The sequence below is a fragment of the Onychomys torridus genome, chromosome 21, assembly GCF_903995425.1.
Source record: "Onychomys torridus chromosome 21, mOncTor1.1, whole genome shotgun sequence".
In the NCBI taxonomy this organism is placed as follows: Eukaryota; Metazoa; Chordata; class Mammalia; order Rodentia; family Cricetidae; genus Onychomys; species Onychomys torridus.
Window position 1 is genome coordinate 33,063,947 of NC_050463.1, and position 16,333 is coordinate 33,080,279.

Here is a 16,333-nt window from a genome sequence, read left to right on the forward strand (position 1 = left end):
TCTACATCTCCCCAGCACAGCTCAGCGCCCTATGCTCTAAAAGTAATTGTAACCAGGCAGAAGACAAAAAACAAGTTCTTTTATTACAATTATTTATATCACCCTAGGGTCAGGGCCCCTGGTGTAGTAGAAAACACCTGTGGATTGCGCCTCAGAAGAGCACCTGCCCGATAAAGAAAGAGCCGACCTGAATCAGAGAGCAATCAACGTAGCAAAAACTGGCCCCAGTCCCAAGAATGCATCCCACCCCGGGCCTCTTACCTGTCCTAAACCCAGGTTCTCTGGGAAGCCTGGGAATCCTGATGATGGTGGAGTAGCCTCACGTTTTCCTGCCTTCTACACTCAGGAGGTTCAAGCTCTGTCAGTTCCTCCAGCTGCAGGAGAGGGTGGATTCAGTAACTGGGCCTTCAATGGCACACGGCTCCTTTCTACACAACCCTTCCAGTTCCACTTCCTTACCTGTTCCTGCAACCCTTCCTTCCTGCAGGGCCCGATTCCCCGTAGGGTGAGTGCGGCGACACAGCAGTAACCAGACAGCGCAGCCTCGGCTGCAGACATGAACAGAGAGGGGATCCAGAGAGCCAAGGCTGTGTCCTAAAACCAAAAAGGAACAGAGGGCTAGGCTAGGCTTGGAGTGGGGCAGGAGAGCACACAGGGCCAAGGTGAGGACCGCCAAAGTTTGGGAACAAGAATAAGCTCACATAAATCCTGGTGGGATCAAAGGGGCAGTCGGTGTGTCCAGGCCCCTGGTCCAGAGGTATGGAAGGATCCAGCAGTCCTGGGTGGCAGTCAGCAATAAGGCGGCGGCCGCCATTGGCAATCGTGAGCGACACGGCCAGGAGGAGGCCCATGGAGCAGGCAGCAGACAAAAGCAGGTTCACTAGGGCCAGCCCCAGAAGGGCCCAGTGCTAGTGGGGTAGAAGACCCGGGTGAACAGCCCGCTCACGTTTGCCAGGGACGGAGGCACGAGTTTCTCTATTTGAGGCAGAGCTGGGACACCTCCACCCCTCTCACCAGTCGTGGGCGAAGAAGGTTCCTGGATGCCACGAGGGCCACAAGTCCCACGGAAACGCTCTGCGGAAGCAACGAGCCGACGGTTCACTGTCTCTCTGCGCCCATTCCACCCGCCTGCCGGTCCATCCGCCCGCCACGCTCACCAGCAGCCCCGAACCCACGGAGATGACATTGGCCGTGGTGTACTCCGGAGTGACGGCGCCACGGGGGTTGGCCACGTGCCGCAGGACAGTACCGTGCAGCACAGCTCCCACCAGAAGGTTCACGTGGCCCACCAGGAGCAGCGCGAGGCCCACGCGCATCAGCCGCCTGGGCCCGCGGGCGGCGTCTGAGACGTAGGGGGAGGGGCAGGTGTTAGCCGTGCAGGGCGGGGCCCGGGCCAGCCCCGGCGCCTGGGGCCCGAGCAGCTACAGGTGAGTGGGGTCGTGCAACTTACCGAAGACGCAGAGGCGGCAGCACCTCATCGCGGGCCGCTCTGCCCCCGCCACCACCCGGCCGCCCTACCTGGCCCGGCCGCCAACCTGGAGTCCAGCTTCCGCGCCGCCGCAAGGCAGCTCCACCTGAGCCCGCCCCGCCCGCCGAGGCCCCGCCCCCAGGGCCGCCCCACCTGAGCCCGCCCCGCCCGCCGAGGCCCCGCCCCGCCCCCAGCCGGGCGGCCGTGCCACCCAATGAGCCGCCAAACACCAAGCACGCTTTTAGCAAAAAGTAGACTTTATTACAGCAGCAACTGAGGCGATTCGAATGGCCCCCGGGGCCACCCCTGCAGCACCACCTTTCTGTCCCGCCCATCCGCCCCAGCGGGATTGTAGAAGTCAGCTCCCCCAGTGCCCGTGGGCCTCCTGTCCACACAGGCAGGGCAGGGGCCAGCAGGTCAGCCACTAGCCCCAGCTACAAGGTGGCTGCTGAGAAGGCCCAGGCCCACGTCTGTGCAAAACAAGTAAACAAAGTGCAGAGGGGAGGAGAGGGCGAGGGGCTGGATGATGCTCAACCAGGGCGCCCCTAAGCCCTCCTGAACAATAAGGGGGAGAAGGGGCTTCACGGGGTAATACTGACTGGGGAGAAGGGGCAGCCACACGCAGGGGTCTGCTCAAGAGAGCTCTATGAGGAGACGGTGACCGCGGCTGGGTTGAGGGTGCTGTTCCTGGCAAAATTGAACTTGTTGAGGGTCTCCTCGAGCAGAGAGGTCAGGCGGCTCTGATCGGCCTGAGGAAGCAGCTCAGTGAGACGGGGCTGAGAGAGGGCAGGGAGGCCCAGGGCGCAGAGGGCAGGCTCCTCACTCACCTCACTAATGAAGCCTAGCTGCACCAGCTCAGCCGCCAGGTCCGGGATGTTCTCATCTGACAGCAAGACGGGAGGGGTGGATGAGCACGGCGGGAGGACCGGGAGCCCTCGGAGCCCTCCTCAGCCCACCAGTCACGCTCTGTGAACCCCTTCCTGTCTCCCTGACACGTCCCCTCAAAGGACAGGGCCTCCCTCCCGCCTCCAAAAGAAAGGGGGCCTCACTTGGCATCAGGTCACAGCTCAGGTGCCGGTTCAGCTTGTCCTCCAGCTTCAGCAGAAGTGTTAGCTAGAGGACAGTTGGACAATCAGAGGAGAATAAGGCTCCTCTCCCCTGCGGCCCCGCAGCCCCCCGCAGCCCCCCCAGCCCCGACTTACATGGTGTCTGACCCCCTCCTCCACTGACTCAATGTTACACTGCATCAGCACCACCTGGAACAGAGAGAGGCCGGCCACTAGAGAGCAGTCAGGAACAGCAATTCCAGGAAGCCTTTGCAGCCCACACAAGAACATGGTGGCCATACAGGGCAGTGCCTTAGTTGAATGTCTCTGCCCCCATGGCCAAGACACAGTCTCCCCAGGGTCCCCACCTTGCGTGTCTCCACCTCAGCTGGCTCAGGAGTTGGAGTTTTGACAGACGGGGGCACGACAGGTGACGTCACCTCCTCCTGCTGTGGCTGCTGAGGCCGAGGTAGGCCAAAGGCTGTCAGAGGGTAGATCCCATTCCTGGGGGAGATGATGTGAGTCACATAAACTCAAGGTCTCAGGCCCCTGCCCCTGCTTCCTCATACAAGTCCACCATCTCCTCTCACCTGACATCTTCAAGGAATTTGTCTAACTCCAGGGCCGGTGACTGAGAGTACCTGAAAGGAGGAAACGGCATGAGCACTGTATTCTACACAGCCTCAGAGGGAGAGTGAGCAATCTATCCCTTCGGACCCTCTCAGCTGGTTACTTACAAAGTCTGAACTGAGTCTCGTCCTGGCCCAGCAGGGATTTCAGCTAGTACAGCACTGGTATCCATGTTTTTGGTGATCTCCTCCAGAGCGTTCTCTGGGATCATGTCTGGTGGGTATAATGGGGTGGAACATTATACAAAGACAGAATTGCTTACTCAAGGCTTAGAGGCACAGGAGCAGAAAAGAATCCCTTTGGTAACAGAATAAAGACGCCATGCCAGGGATAGAAGCCCCAGGTTGGAAGAAAATCCCAGTAATCTGTTTAGCAGGGATGCAGTCCCAGTACCAATTTCTAGTAGGGTCCGGGGAACTCACGTTGGTGTCCCACAATACAGTGGGCGGCGAGCAGTTTGAGTGAGGGCACTTCAAACAGAGCTGGATGGAAGAGAAGCTCTCTGGCTGTCGGTCTGCGGGCAGGCTCAGACTGCAGGCACTTTTGAATAAACTCCTGTGAGGGAACAAGAAACTGGAACAGGCATCTGACAAGCCTCTCACACTCTGTAACTTTCAGTAGACCTAGCAAGAGGTCTCGTACATGCCTGGAAGTCAACACTGTTGGGGAAACATTGACCTATTTCCTGAAAGAGCTTTAAATATATATATATATATATGGTAATGAAAAACAATGATCATTCACTATCTTTCTGGTTTGTTTTTCATTTTAGACTTTTATTTTTCGGGGACATGGTCTCATTAAGTGGCTTAAGCTGGTCTGGAACTCACTATATAACTCAGGCTAGCTTTGAACTCACAATTCTCCTGCCTCAGCCTTTGGAGTGCTGGGATTACAGGCGTGACCGCCACGCCTGGCTTGGTCACTACTTTGCTACTCTCCAAGCACAGTACTTTTTCTTTAATGTGGAGTCTTGGTATTTCCTTTTTTTTTAAAAATTATATTTTGTTTTATTATATTAGCTCATTCATGGCCAACTTGTTTTTGGATCTTTGCCAAACTTAGTTTTTCCCTTCCCAAAGTTGGCAAACTATTAAACTCAGTAATATTCACCATATTTTTTGTCTCACTAGACTATTATCACAACCTCCTTTATCCACTCTATTTCCCATGCTCTCTGAACCTGAGCCATCTCTCCAGCCCTTTTTCGTGCTTTCTCTAACCAATCCACCCCCTTTTCTGCCTTTGATCAAATTCCATGGCAACATGCTTTCTTACTTTCAGTTTTAAAGGCCAATGAAGTCACAGACCTGATCTTTTACCCAACTGTCCCATCCTAATGTGAACTGGAACCTGATCCCACTCTGTTCTCTTCCACTGGACCGATGCTTCTTTCTTGCTCCCCGTTATTATCTCTGTTAACTGTTCCTTCCTTGGTTTTGGTTTGGTTTTTGGAGACAGGGATTCTCTGTGTGTAGTTCTGGCTGTCCTAGAACTCCTTTTGTTCCCAGGCTGGTCTCAAACTCACAGAGATCCACCTGCCTCTGCATCCCAAGTGCTGGGATTAAAGGTGTGCACCACCGCCTTGGCTGTTTTTTTGTTTTTGAGGCAGGCTGTAATGTAGCCCAGGCTGGCCTTGAACTCCTGATCTTCCTACCTCCACCTCCCAAGTGCTGGGATTATAAAGTGTATGCCTCTATGCCTGACCTGAATTAACTGTTCTTGTTCAGACTGTCCTGATTCACTATAGTTAATCTACATACTGATTCGTAATTCCTTCATCCTTTAAATCTTAGCTCATTAAATATAAAATCCAAAATGACTGGTTTGATATTTAAATTTACTTTAGAATGCCAAGATTATTGTGTAAGAGCGTATAGCAACTGACTGAGGTAACCATCAAATCAGCTCACCTCTATGTAGATACACTTAACTAGGAAACACTTTTTTTTTTTTTTTTTTTTTTTTTTTTTTGGTTTTTTCAAGACAGGGTTTCTCTGTAGACCAGGCTGGCCTCGAACTCACAAAGATCTGCCTGGCTCTGCATCCTGAGTGCTAGGATTAAAGGCGTGCACCACCACCACCTGGCTTCTTTTTCTCTTAGAACATATTCCCAAGAGGTACAACAAGCCTGAAAGCATTTGAAAACCCACTAAGGACAGAACTGATCCCAATGACAGAGCTTACCCTCTGTAGTGAGTCTTCCAGGAGCTGGATGGCACTGCTGATAGCTTCCTGTGGCACATAGGAGGACTCTCCATTGCCCTGAATCTCCAGCACAGCCATCTGCACAGGAGGAACCCAAAGGGAACATGAGGTCTAAGAACCAAACCCATGTTCCCACAATCCCTCCCAGCACTTCCCACAAGCCTCTCACCTCCAGTGCACACATGCCAAAGGAGTAGATGTCCACCGCTGTTGTCACATTCGTGACTTCTAAAGAGAACACACGTCTTAGTGAGAAGTGGCCAGCATACTTCTAAAATGTATGCAAGTACAGAGAGATGAAGTTTGGGTTGTAATACCCCTGTATCTCAGGGGTGGCTCTATCAGGGAGGGAGTGGGTGGAGGGGCACAGTCTGAGGGACTGAAAGTTTTTTTTTTTTAAAGCGGGGTCTGAGACCAGGGCAGAGAGGCAAGGTTTCTCACCTCCATACTCTGGTGCAAAGAAGTGCAGGTTCTTCTGCTCTTCCCGGCAAGTCTTCACATGATTGTTGATAGTGTCAGGAGCCACTAGGGAGTAGGGAGACACCCACAATCTGACCACCACTAAAGCATGATCTTACTCTAGAGAGAGGCTGCAAAAGCCATGTTTCTCCTGAAGTGTCCTTTCTAATACTCAATGGACACAAACCTACCACTATTCCAATTCTGAGCCATAGACTACATACAAACACCACCTGTGTCCCCTTTCTGCAGCCCAAGGTCCCTAACTCAGGAACAACGAAGTCTACACACTGTACAGACAGACCCTGAGGCTTTAGGCTCATCAAGTAACACAGTCAAAGGAAAAGCTTTCATTTATGACCTGCTCATCTTTCCAAAGTCCCGTCTATCAAATTCATAGGCCCATGAAAATGCTAGGTTGTATTTGATTCATTCGCCTTGCAATGAACATAAAAACACAGGCGGCCTTTCCTACTATGGGACAACTGGAGACCTCATGAACCCGGATAAAGGCAAAGCAGCTTTAACATACAACCAAGGAGCTAGCCTCTTCCTTACCCGTCTGTGCTGACTGAAACAAAAAAACACCTCAAAAGTGAACCAATACCCTGAAACCAGTTTCACTTTTAATCCACCAAAACGTCAGACTCTTGTCCAAAACCTTATTCCTCAACATCACCTACCACAGGACTGAACGAGGAACCAGGGCCAGGCTGGACTCACTCTGATGGTAACAATGACTACACACCACAGAGAATCTAGGAGCACAGTATGATTTAGGGAGCCAGCCGGATGATGGGGGGAGTCTAAGAGGAAGTGTCCAGCCAGGCAGAATCCACGGGAAACAAGCAGGTCACAAAGGGACAAGCAGGCGGAGGGCTGGCGGGGCAGAAGCTTGGCAGGCAGAACTAGGCAGGGGAGCGGGGAACAGGCCTCGCTCCCAGGACTGCATGCACTGGGCAGCCGCAGAGGGAGCAGCAGGAGCACAGACAGCCCCAGGTGGGGCAGAGGGAGCTCTCACCATTAGCAAAAATCCTATGAAAGACTGTTGGGAACAGAGCAGCCCGTAAGCGGGAGGGAGGAAAACAGAGAAAAGTTGTGAGCGATGGAGCAGCCAAGCCCCAGACAAATGGAACACCACACAGACACGGCACACGAAATGTCACTGCACACAGATACACGGCAAATGGAAGCACTCACAGCAGGCACAGTCTGGAACCTCTTTGGTAGAGTTTGGCCCAAGGGCTCAAGTCAGACCTCAGATCCATCTCTTGCCCTTTCCCAGCCGCCTATCAATTTCTCTTCATTAGTCCAAGTTTCTCGCCAAGAAGTACAAGATTGTATACCCTACCCCATTTCCACTCACCGGTCTCTCCCTATGAATTCTCTCTACTAAAAGCCTCTCTCTATCACCAGCCCACACCTCAAAATTCGCTGGTCTCCCCATGCCTTTTACCTTACCCCCATGGTTCCCAAATTCCCGAGGCTCCCCTGCCCAGAATCTCTCCCTCCCTCACCAGAGCCAATCTTGATGAGTCCGTTGTGCTGGATGAAGATGGTGTCACAGGTCAGGTTCCCATGGATGATGGGAGGGTCACAGGAGTGCAGGTAGCTGTGGGGGCACTGGGCTGTTAGAGGGCCACTAGGAAATTAGGGGCAGGGGGACCAAGGGTTAAGAGGAGCAAGGGCCAGGTCTCCTCCTGGACACCATAATGATAATCCCTGTACTCTCATGCCAGGTGCCTTACTTAGGATGAACACTAGGAGGAGGAGGCAGGTCACTGCAGCGGTTAGGATATTAGGAGGACCCCATAAGGGGAGCTGATCCCGTCAGCACACGACTCAAAGAAATTGGGGAGAGGCAGAATAGAAAAGCAGAGTAGTGCCTTGCAGTCTGTTTAAGGAAATAAACCAGGAGACACTGGGGTAAAAAAACTAACCAGATATTACTTACCTTAGGGCAGACAAAATCTGTGTGCACCAGCGTTTCCAAGCCTGGAAAAGAGTTTAGTCCAAGGATCAGCAGGTAACATCCCCCCCCCCCACTTCTCCCCTCTCTACCCACCCTCCTCCAGGGTCTCACTATATTGCCTAGCTGTCCTGAGACTATGTAGGTCACACTCCTTCCTCTGCTTCCACTAAAACTGTCTAGCCTCGCTCCATACCTTTTCATTCATGGTCTTGTGGTTCTTTTTGGTCTTCTTCAGAAACTGTTTAAGGCTTCCAGATGACATGTACTCTGTGATGAAAATCACCTAGGGAAGCAAAGCACTTCCTGTTATGGCTATAATCTAGACATTATCTCTCACCTGGTGACATTTACACCAAATACATATTAAACTGTGTTTGTTAAACTTTCCTTTTCTTTTAATAGTTTACTTTATGTGCACTGGTGTTTTGCCTGCAATGTATGTCTGTATGAGGGTCCCCTGGAACTGGAGTTGCAGACTGTTGTGAGCCGCCATGTGGGCGCTGGGCACTGAACCCAGGTCCTCTAGAAGAGCAGTCAGTGCTCTTAAGCACTGAGCCATCTCTCCAGCCCCCAACTTTCCTTTTCTTTAATATCACTTTGTTAGGCTAAGCAAGCAAATGTTCACTGATTCCTCCCATCTTGAGCTGGGAGACGCTGTAGACGGCAGGTGAAGCCCTGCTGTCCCTGCTGCGGCTGCGCATTTCAGTTCTTGTCTCAGAATCACCTCTTTCAACCTCTGAATGTGAGGAGGACAGTAAATGCAGCTGCTGTCTGGCAGAGGGTTCAGGAAACAGTAGGCAAAAAGTCTTACCCTAGCCTTGTTCTCTTTAACATCAGCCCAATACTTGTGAAACTTAACAATGTTAAGATGTTCCAACTGAATCAGATTATCAAACACTGCACGGACCTTTTCCTGGCAAGGGAGACGGAGAAAACAGTTCACAAATCACTGTAACACTATGAAAGCCATTCCCTACCCCTCCCCACAGATGATCCAACCACGAAGTTCTCCTCCCAGTCCCCCCACCAACACCAGCTGTTTAAATAGGTTCGAATGCCCCAGGCCTCATCACCTACCTCCTGCAGTTTGTAGTTCTTGCGTTCCGAGAACTGTACCTCATTCCACACAACCTCCACACCCTCCTCCGTATCCATGGCCAGGTATGCACTGTCAATACCTGGTACATTACGCTGATTCACCTGAGAAGCAATTCAAGAGGATGAAGTCACCTCACGAACCTGCCATCATTTCAGTACTCCACATGACATCTTCCAGCTCTGCCCTACCCAATCGTCTGCTCTTCCGGACAGCTACACTCGGTCTCACTTTTACAGCCGACTCTCCCCAGAGCTCCATCACTCACCTCTTCTCTCCTCTTCTGCCAGCGTCCACAGGGAGACTCTTCCAAGATCTCAGACTCATCCTCGCTTTCTTCTTCCTCCTCGGGGGAAGCAGCTGAGGTCGTAGAGGTCACAGGAGGTGACACTGAAGTCAGGCCAGGAGCTGAGGAAGAGGATTCTACCTTTGGGTCTGAGCCGCTGCTGACTACCGTCTGGGACTCCCCTTCCGACATGCTGGGATGAACACTCGGGCCTGCACTGGTTGGGCAAACACATGAGCCGGAGGTCAAAAATACATCTATAAAACTTGAACAGTCTTGCCAGGCGGTGGTGGTGGCGGCGCATGTCTTTAATTCCAGCACCCAGGAAGCAGAGTCAGGCAGATCTCTGTGAGTTCAAGGCCAGCCTGGGCTACAGAGTGAGTTCCAGGACAGCCAAGCCTACACTGAGAAACCCTGTCTCTAAAAACCAAAAAGAAAAAAAACTTCAATGGTCTTAATTAACTTCATCTCCAGATTCAAAAATACATTCCCCTTGTTTCCTTTAAATCTAAAATCAGAATTACTCTCACCTGATACTACTGAAATGTGAATGACTCTCCTGCTTCTGGAGAAGAGGAGTTAGTTACCTCAGCTAAAGACCACCCAGAGATGCCAAACACAAGGCTAATGACAACCCACTTTGGTCAAACCAAAATAGACAATCAAATCGGGTTCCCCATTCCTTCTCAGCAAATAGTGATGCAATTAATATGTTCCCCACTGACTCTCCATATGTGCCTCAATTTCCACTGTGCTCAAAAACTAGGGTACACAGGCATTACTTAGAACAGATGACTCCAGACTCTATTGAAATGTCTTCCACTGAGACAACTCTATAGGACTATACCATCCTTCGCCAACGAGCTGAAATGCCCAACTGATTTATCCTACTAGAACCAACTGTGACATTAGCCATCCTTCCCACACAGATTGAAGCTGCCTTTGGGCCAGGTGACTGGCAGGATTGGTGACTTCCATCCCTAATAGCCTCACCTTCCTTATGATGTGTGACTGTGGCAAACGGTATTGTTTAACAGCATTTCTTTTCATTTACTCACTGAAACCTTCAGAACATTTGTAGGTTAGTAGGTCACACACTGGGTGGGTGCTTGAAATACATCAGTGAATTAAATGAAATGCCTGCACTTAATTAGCACAAATTAGAAAAAAAAAATCAAAGACTTTAAGTTTCCAACTTTCCTTTCATTCACATTGCTCAAAGGCTGTGACTTTTCCATTCTCTGAAGCACTACATCTGACACCGGTTACTTCCTTCAGGTACAAATAATGCAAGCTATAGCTTTCATGGGGAAAATGTTCAACAGTAACATTTCTACCAGGGCAGAGTTGCTTGAAGAAAATGCGAAATTTTTCATTAACGCATGCAAAAAATAAATGGGCAACCAAACAAACAAAGGCTGTAAAGGAACTGCAACCTGTGTGTGCTTAGGCTCAAGGGGGTGAGTGCTGTCTAGTAGGAAGGTGACACCCTGAATGTAAACCTGCACTCCAAAGTTAGTTCAAAATTCTAGAAACCTGCAATCGACACCAATCCGACGCCCCTTTCTGCACATCTCTCCCCAGTCTATACTGTTTTACCCGAATCAAGAGATAAACAACGTTCCAGTAAACTCAAAGAGCAACACCACACCACAGGGGGAAAAAAAAAATCTGGTAGAATATTTCCCCGATTTAATTTCTAAGAAAAGTCCTTGCAGGCCGGGCGGTGGTGGTGCATGCTTTTAATCCCAGCACTTGGAAGGCAGAGGCAGGCGGATCTCTGTGGGTTCGAGGACAGCATGGTCTACAAAGAGTTCCAGGACAGGCGCAAAGCTACACAGAGAAACCCTGTCTTGAGAAAAAAAAGAAAAAAGAAAAAAGAAAAAAGGAAAAGAAAAGAAAAATCCTTGCCTACCCTAGAAATTCTCCTTAGTCTGCCAAGAAAGTTATGTGCACGTCTTAGTAGTCTAACAGAAAAGATGAGTTAGGCTAAGGAAATAGCAGTCTGTTTCAGTTAGTTCCTCCAGCAGCTACGTTCACGCGATGTGCCTAAAATCTGAACCGCTAAATTAAACTTCTAGCGACATTACAACAGAAGATACGAGTAGAATGTCGATGTAGGAAGCTGTGGCCTATGGAATCCAAACCTACTGGACCAAGGACACAGCCACTTCGCAGTTAGGTCCCTCGAAGAGAAGGCTGTCATCAGTTAGAGACAAATGTCCCGGAAGGTACACGCCTGTGTCTTCCCTCCCCAGTCCCGTCCTGGTGGGTAAAAATGAGAGCAGTGCCTAAAGATCTCCCACTCGGGATGCAGAAACTTCGGCACCCCTGGGGGTTCCGCCTCGGGGCTGCTGGCAGGTTGACCAGGGATCACACGCTTTGGAAAGGCTCCCCGACGTCGGCGAGGGCCGGCTCACCGCCGCAGCCTCTAGCTACCCCCGAGGGCGCATAGCACATGTTCCCCCCCGGGGCATCGTCTTGTTATCTTGCAAAGTCGCTCGCCGGGCTTCCGCGAGGAGTGGAGAGCCCACTTGCGCGTCACCCCACATAAGCTCGCAGCCGCAGGCCGCTCGGAGGTCAGCAGCACACGTGCACAGTCGGAAAGGAAGCGGGCGAAGGGACACGAGGCCCTCAGCGTCTCAACACTCCAACAGGTCGCCCGGCCAGAATCGGGAAGGAAGCGGCGGCGGGCGCCGAGTGCCCCCACCCCCCCCCCCCGCCCCAGCCCGGAGCCCGCTGCACCGCAGCCACCTCATCAAAGGCCGGCCCCGCCGCGCCGTCAGGCCGCAGGCCACGCCCCCGCGCTCGGCGCGCCGCCCCGCCGCCCCGCGAGCAGAGCAGGCCGGGCCCGGGGACGCCGCGCTTCCTGCCGCAGGCCCCGGGGCCCGGGCCCCCGCCCCGCCCCGCCCGCGCCCGCGCCGCCGGCCCCGCCTCTCGCGGCCAGAGTTCCAAGAGAACGCCGGGGCCCCCCCGACCCGCGCCCGCAGAATTCCGGGCCGCCGCGGCCACGCCGGACACACCAAGGAAGGCGGGCGGCGCCCTGGGGGCCGAGGTGGCCCCATCAGCTGCGACGGCCCGGGCCGGGTCGGGCCTGACTCCCGGAGGGAGCAGGGCCGCCCGACAGCACCCGCCGGCCGTGTCCCGCCGGCCCCGCGGGCTCGGGGCGATCCCGGCGCCCTTCCGCGAGCCCCTCCCTCCAGGGCCTCCTTCTCCGGCGCTCACCTCCCGACTCGGCGCCCGCAGCCTGCGCTTCAGCTCCAGCTCGGGTTCCGGGGCCTCCGATCGCCAGCGACTCCCTCACAGCTGCGCTCCGCAGCGCAACCGAACTGCGGGCCCCGCCCTCGCGGCGTCCCGGACCAACAGATGGGCGGTGCCGCACCGCCGCCAGGTTTCCATTGGACAGGCCGGCGGGGGGCGGTTCCCGCAGACGGGCGCTCTCCGGGCGGCCTCCCGCCGGGTCTCCTCCCCCTGGCGGGGCTCCGGCAGACAGCTCGCCAGCGTTGTCTCCTGGTCTCGCGGTCCACCCTCCGCCCTGCCGAGGTGCCCCGAGTAATTCTGCCGGACGAAGGCAAAGGCCTTCTCCCTCTCTCTCCTTGAAAGCGCCATGACAGTCCTGATCGTCCGGAAAGACAAAAGGAACGAGAGACGCAGCCTCAGTCCCAGGGACGAACCCGCCCACATTTCCCGTTTGGGAAGGAGACGGTGCTCCGGGCACCAGTTTTGTTTTGGTTTTTTTTCCAGAAAGCTTTTTGTTGTTTTGATCGTTTAACGTGAAAATTAATAGTTGCTGATTTGCATAACACTGTTTACCCAAACACACCCGATTTGACCCTCATAAAGAACTCATGGAAATTATCCAGTGATAGTTAACGCATGCGAAAATGACACAAAAAAAGTTACCCAAATTTAAGTTGATGCGAGCCCAATGAAGAATCTGAAGTAAGAAGATTCATCAAAACTGCCCTTGAAAAGGTATTTGGAAAGGATTTAGATTGGCTTCGAGTTAGTGTAAAGTACAATAGACTCTGGGTGAGCCGTTCATCTTGGAAGACTAACGGCAAGAATGTAAGGGATGGAAATTCATTCTGCCATTATACATGTATTATCAAGGGAGAAGGAGCAACCATCTGACCTGAGAATGTCATAATCACCAATTTCACCTGCCTTCAACGTACTATTTAATTCTACTTCATGGGGTCATTTAAGAAATCCTGGAGACTGGAGGGAAAAAAAAAAAGAGGGAGGGAAAAAAAAAGAAATCCTGGAGAAACTCATTTTGTTTGTTTTTCAAGACAGGGTTTCTTTGTGTAGCTCTGGTTGTCTCTGGAGGCCAAGCTGGCCTGGAACTCAGAGATCGGCCTGGCTCTGCCTCCCAAGTGCTGGGATTAAAGGTGTGCACCACCCCCACCCCCCCCCCCCCCCCGCCCATGCCCAGCTAAAAGACTTGTTTTAAAAGCTAAGTTTTTTCTGGGCCGTAGTAGTAGCAGAGCAAAGGGAACACTCCTCCACTGTTGGTGGGAGTGCAAACTTGTACAACCACTGTGCAAATCAGTATGGCAGTTTCTCAGAAAATTGGGAATCAGTCTACCTCAAGACCCAGCCATACTACTCTTGGGCATATACCCAAGGAATGCTCAATCATACCACAAAGATACATGTTCAACTATGTTCATAGCAGCATTATTCATAATAGCCAGAACCTGGAAACAACCTAGATGCCCATCAACTGAAGAATTAATTAAGAAAATGTGGTACATATACACAATGGAGTACTACTCAGCAGAGAAAAACAATGACATCATGAAATTTGCAGGCAAATGGATGGAACTAGAAAGTATCATCCTGAGTGAGGTAACCCAGACCCAGAAGGACAAACATGGTATGTACTCACTCATAAGTGGATACTGGATATAAAGCAAAGAACAATCAGACTGCAACCCACAGAACCAGGGAGGCTACATAGCAGGGGGAACCCTAGGATGACTGTGGCTTATAATAATAAGTTTTGGGTTTACTCAATCACTGGGCAAGCATCAGTGAAACATTTCACTATTAGGATAAGATTTTGTACTGAGCCAGGCGGTGGTGGCACACACCTTTAATCCCAGCACTTGGGAGGCAGAGGCAGGCGGATCTCTGAGTTCGAGGCCAGCCTGGGCTACAGAATGAGTTCCAGGAAAGGCGCAAAGCTACACAGGGAAACCCTGTCTCGAAGGAAAAAAAAAAAAAAAAAAAGAATTGTACTGTATCAAATTGACTATAGAAAAAATAAAGAACAAAAAACTAAATTTTCTCTGGGCGGTGGTGTGGTGGTTTGCACTTTTAATCCTAGCACTCAGAAGGCAGAAAGATCCTCCAGGACAGCTAGGGCTACACAGATAAACCCTGTCTTGACAAACAAAACAAAACCCGAAAAACTAAATTTTCAACAGGCATGTAAGGTGAATCTCTGTGAGTTTGAGGCTGATCAGAGCTACATAGTAAGACCCTGTCTCAAAAACCAAGCTTTTTTTTTTCACCCAGCATAGTGGTATATATACCTATAATCCCATCATTCAGTAAATTAATGTCATGAGTTTTAAGGTCAGCCAGGGCAATAATGAGACCCTCTCTCAAAATAAAATTCTGATGTGTACTAGCAAACTTCTTTGGGGTTAAAATATGCATGCACCTAAAATGCACAGTTTTGAAGTTTGTTTTAGTCTCAAGGGGAAGGATGCTCATCCTCTGCGGATTAACCTTTTCTCCTTGTGGGCACCAAGGCAATTGGAACTCCTGAACCGTGGCGAGCATTCATTAAATATCTGTTCATGCTACTTTAGTTCCCCATTATTTTATGTCAGCACCACCGGCCTTTGCATTTCAACTAGCTATTCCAAATATGCAGAGCAGATCTTCCAGCAACCTCACTTTCCATCATTCTCTCATTCATACTGAAGATGGTCAACTGCTGCCTACATGTATACCACTTCACTGATGTTTCCTGCTTACAAAAGTAATAGATACATCCTGCTTATAAAAGTAATAAATGCTTACCGTAAAACCTCAGAAGTTGACTTGGAGAGTGGGCTCAGCAGTCAGGAGCACTTTCTGCTCTTGCAGATAACCCTGGTTTGGTTGCTAGCACCTAAGTGGCAACTCACAGGTGTCTGTAACTCCAGTTTGAGAAAATCTGGCGCCCTCTTTTGGCCTCCACCGGTACCACCACACCCTGGGGCAGGATGAAGTCTTACTGAATTCTCTCTCTAGTCCCTACACAATAAAGCATTACATTTCCCAAATATACCCATATTTAATTAATAACTACCATCGGACAATGGAGTGATTTCCAACATTAGCTATTATAAATATTAGTTTGCAGATAATATTCTGTTGTATCTTGCCTGTTCATGAGATGATTATTTTGGGGAAAATCAGGTATTAAATTGATATGTTAGATTTTTATATAGAAGCTTTATTAAGACAGTGTTCTTTCTGCCGGGCGGAGGTGGTGCACACCTTTAGTCCCAGCACTCGGGAGGCAGAGGCAGGTGGATCTCTGTGAGTTCGAGGCCAGCCTGGGCTACAGAGCTAGTTCCAGGACAGCCTCCAAAGCTAGAGAAACCTTGTCTCGGAAAAAACAACAAACCAAATGAATACTTTTCTGAGTGATTTGAGGTTGCAGAGTGGCTCAGAGGTAACGTGTTTTCCTAGCATGCTCAAAACCCTGGGTTGCATTCCCAGGAAAAAAGAAAAATGTTATGTGTACAACACACTTGTTTGTTTCTTTTTCTTTTTTAGACAAGAGTCTCACTATGTAGTCCTGGCTGGCTCAGTAGTTACTATGTAGACCAGGCTGTTCTGGGACCCAGTGATCTGCCTGCCTATTCCTCCCAAGAGCTAGGATGAAAGATGTCACCATGCCAAGGCGGGACTTAACATTATCACACTTCAGTGTCCCAGTTGCTGGCATACTAGCCCACTCCAGCCTCAACTTGATGTTCTGATATATGTTATGTATATATTGATTGCCACAATCAAGGTATCTGGCACCTTATATACTTATCATGTGAGTGTGTGTGTGTGTGTGTCTGTGAGAGAGAGAGAGAGAGAGAGAGAGAGAGAGAGAGAGAGAGAGAGAGAGAGTGTGTTCTGAAAATCCACTCCTATTGGGTGGGTAGGGAGG

At 50.9% G+C, this 16,333-nt stretch overlaps 3 protein-coding genes across 7 annotated transcripts in view; 1 reads left to right on the forward strand and 2 right to left on the reverse strand.

Annotated features, from left to right (window-relative positions):
* Window positions 1-3,979, forward strand: part of Ift172 (intraflagellar transport 172) — a 44,584-nt gene extending 40,605 nt beyond the window's left edge. The window contains exon 49 of one of the 2 annotated variants that reach the window (XM_036170712.1): window positions 108-3,979. The gene's annotated coding sequence lies outside the window, so the exon portion shown is untranslated. The remainder of the gene's footprint in view (window positions 1-107) is intronic. The other variant, XM_036170713.1, reaches the window with a different exon arrangement.
* On the reverse strand, window positions 60-1,605 carry Krtcap3 (keratinocyte associated protein 3). 2 transcript variants are annotated; one of them, XM_036170718.1, is made up of 7 exons: window positions 1,451-1,605; window positions 1,158-1,342; window positions 1,015-1,074; window positions 702-908; window positions 460-594; window positions 262-374; window positions 60-163 (listed from the first exon to the last, which is right to left on the reverse strand). In XM_036170718.1, the coding sequence occupies exons 1-6, from the start codon at window positions 1,476-1,478 to the stop codon at window positions 267-269; spliced, it is 723 nt and encodes a 240-aa protein (XP_036026611.1). In that variant the 5' UTR covers window positions 1,479-1,605; the 3' UTR covers window positions 60-163; window positions 262-266. The 2 variants fall into 2 exon arrangements, with proteins under 2 accessions (XP_036026611.1, XP_036026612.1); XM_036170719.1 differs by having other exon boundaries at window positions 60-187.
* Nrbp1 (nuclear receptor binding protein 1) lies at window positions 1,708-12,520 on the reverse strand. 3 transcript variants are annotated; one of them, XM_036170717.1, is made up of 19 exons: window positions 12,391-12,520; window positions 9,148-9,377; window positions 8,861-8,983; window positions 8,595-8,696; window positions 7,977-8,066; window positions 7,766-7,806; window positions 7,329-7,423; window positions 6,833-6,856; window positions 5,794-5,877; window positions 5,522-5,580; window positions 5,332-5,430; window positions 3,567-3,699; window positions 3,252-3,357; window positions 3,105-3,155; window positions 2,883-3,018; window positions 2,671-2,724; window positions 2,518-2,581; window positions 2,296-2,351; window positions 1,708-2,217 (listed from the first exon to the last, which is right to left on the reverse strand). In XM_036170717.1, exons 2-19 carry the CDS (start codon window positions 9,355-9,357, stop codon window positions 2,113-2,115), a joined length of 1,632 nt encoding a protein of 543 aa, XP_036026610.1. In that variant the 5' UTR covers window positions 9,358-9,377; window positions 12,391-12,520; the 3' UTR covers window positions 1,708-2,112. The 3 variants fall into 3 exon arrangements, with proteins under 3 accessions (XP_036026610.1, XP_036026608.1, XP_036026609.1); XM_036170715.1 differs by having other exon boundaries at window positions 9,148-9,382; window positions 12,391-12,454; XM_036170716.1 differs by lacking the exon at window positions 6,833-6,856 and having other exon boundaries at window positions 9,148-9,382; window positions 12,391-12,454.
* Window positions 12,521-16,333: the final 3,813 nt, after the last annotated feature.

Excerpts from the sequence above, each read along its gene's own strand:
- Nrbp1 (XM_036170717.1), bottom strand. The coding sequence starts at position 9,357 with ATGTCGGAAGGGGAGTCCCAGACGGTAGTCAGCAGCGGCTCAGACCCA. Across the intron at positions 6,857-7,328 it reads ACTCATCAAGATTGGCTCTG|TCTTTCATAGGATTTTTGCT; the intron begins GTGAGGGAGGGA and ends TGTTCCCAACAG. Across the intron at positions 2,725-2,882 it reads CTGAGGTGGAGACACGCAAG|GTGGTGCTGATGCAGTGTAA; the intron begins GTGGGGACCCTG and ends TCTCTGTTCCAG.
- Krtcap3 (XM_036170718.1), bottom strand. The coding sequence starts at position 1,478 with ATGAGGTGCTGCCGCCTCTGCGTCTTCG. Across the intron at positions 1,343-1,450 it reads CTGCCGCCTCTGCGTCTTCG|ACGCCGCCCGCGGGCCCAGG; the intron begins GTAAGTTGCACG and ends CCTACGTCTCAG. Across the intron at positions 1,075-1,157 it reads CCGTGGGTTCGGGGCTGCTG|AGCGTTTCCGTGGGACTTGT; the intron begins GTGAGCGTGGCG and ends TTGCTTCCGCAG.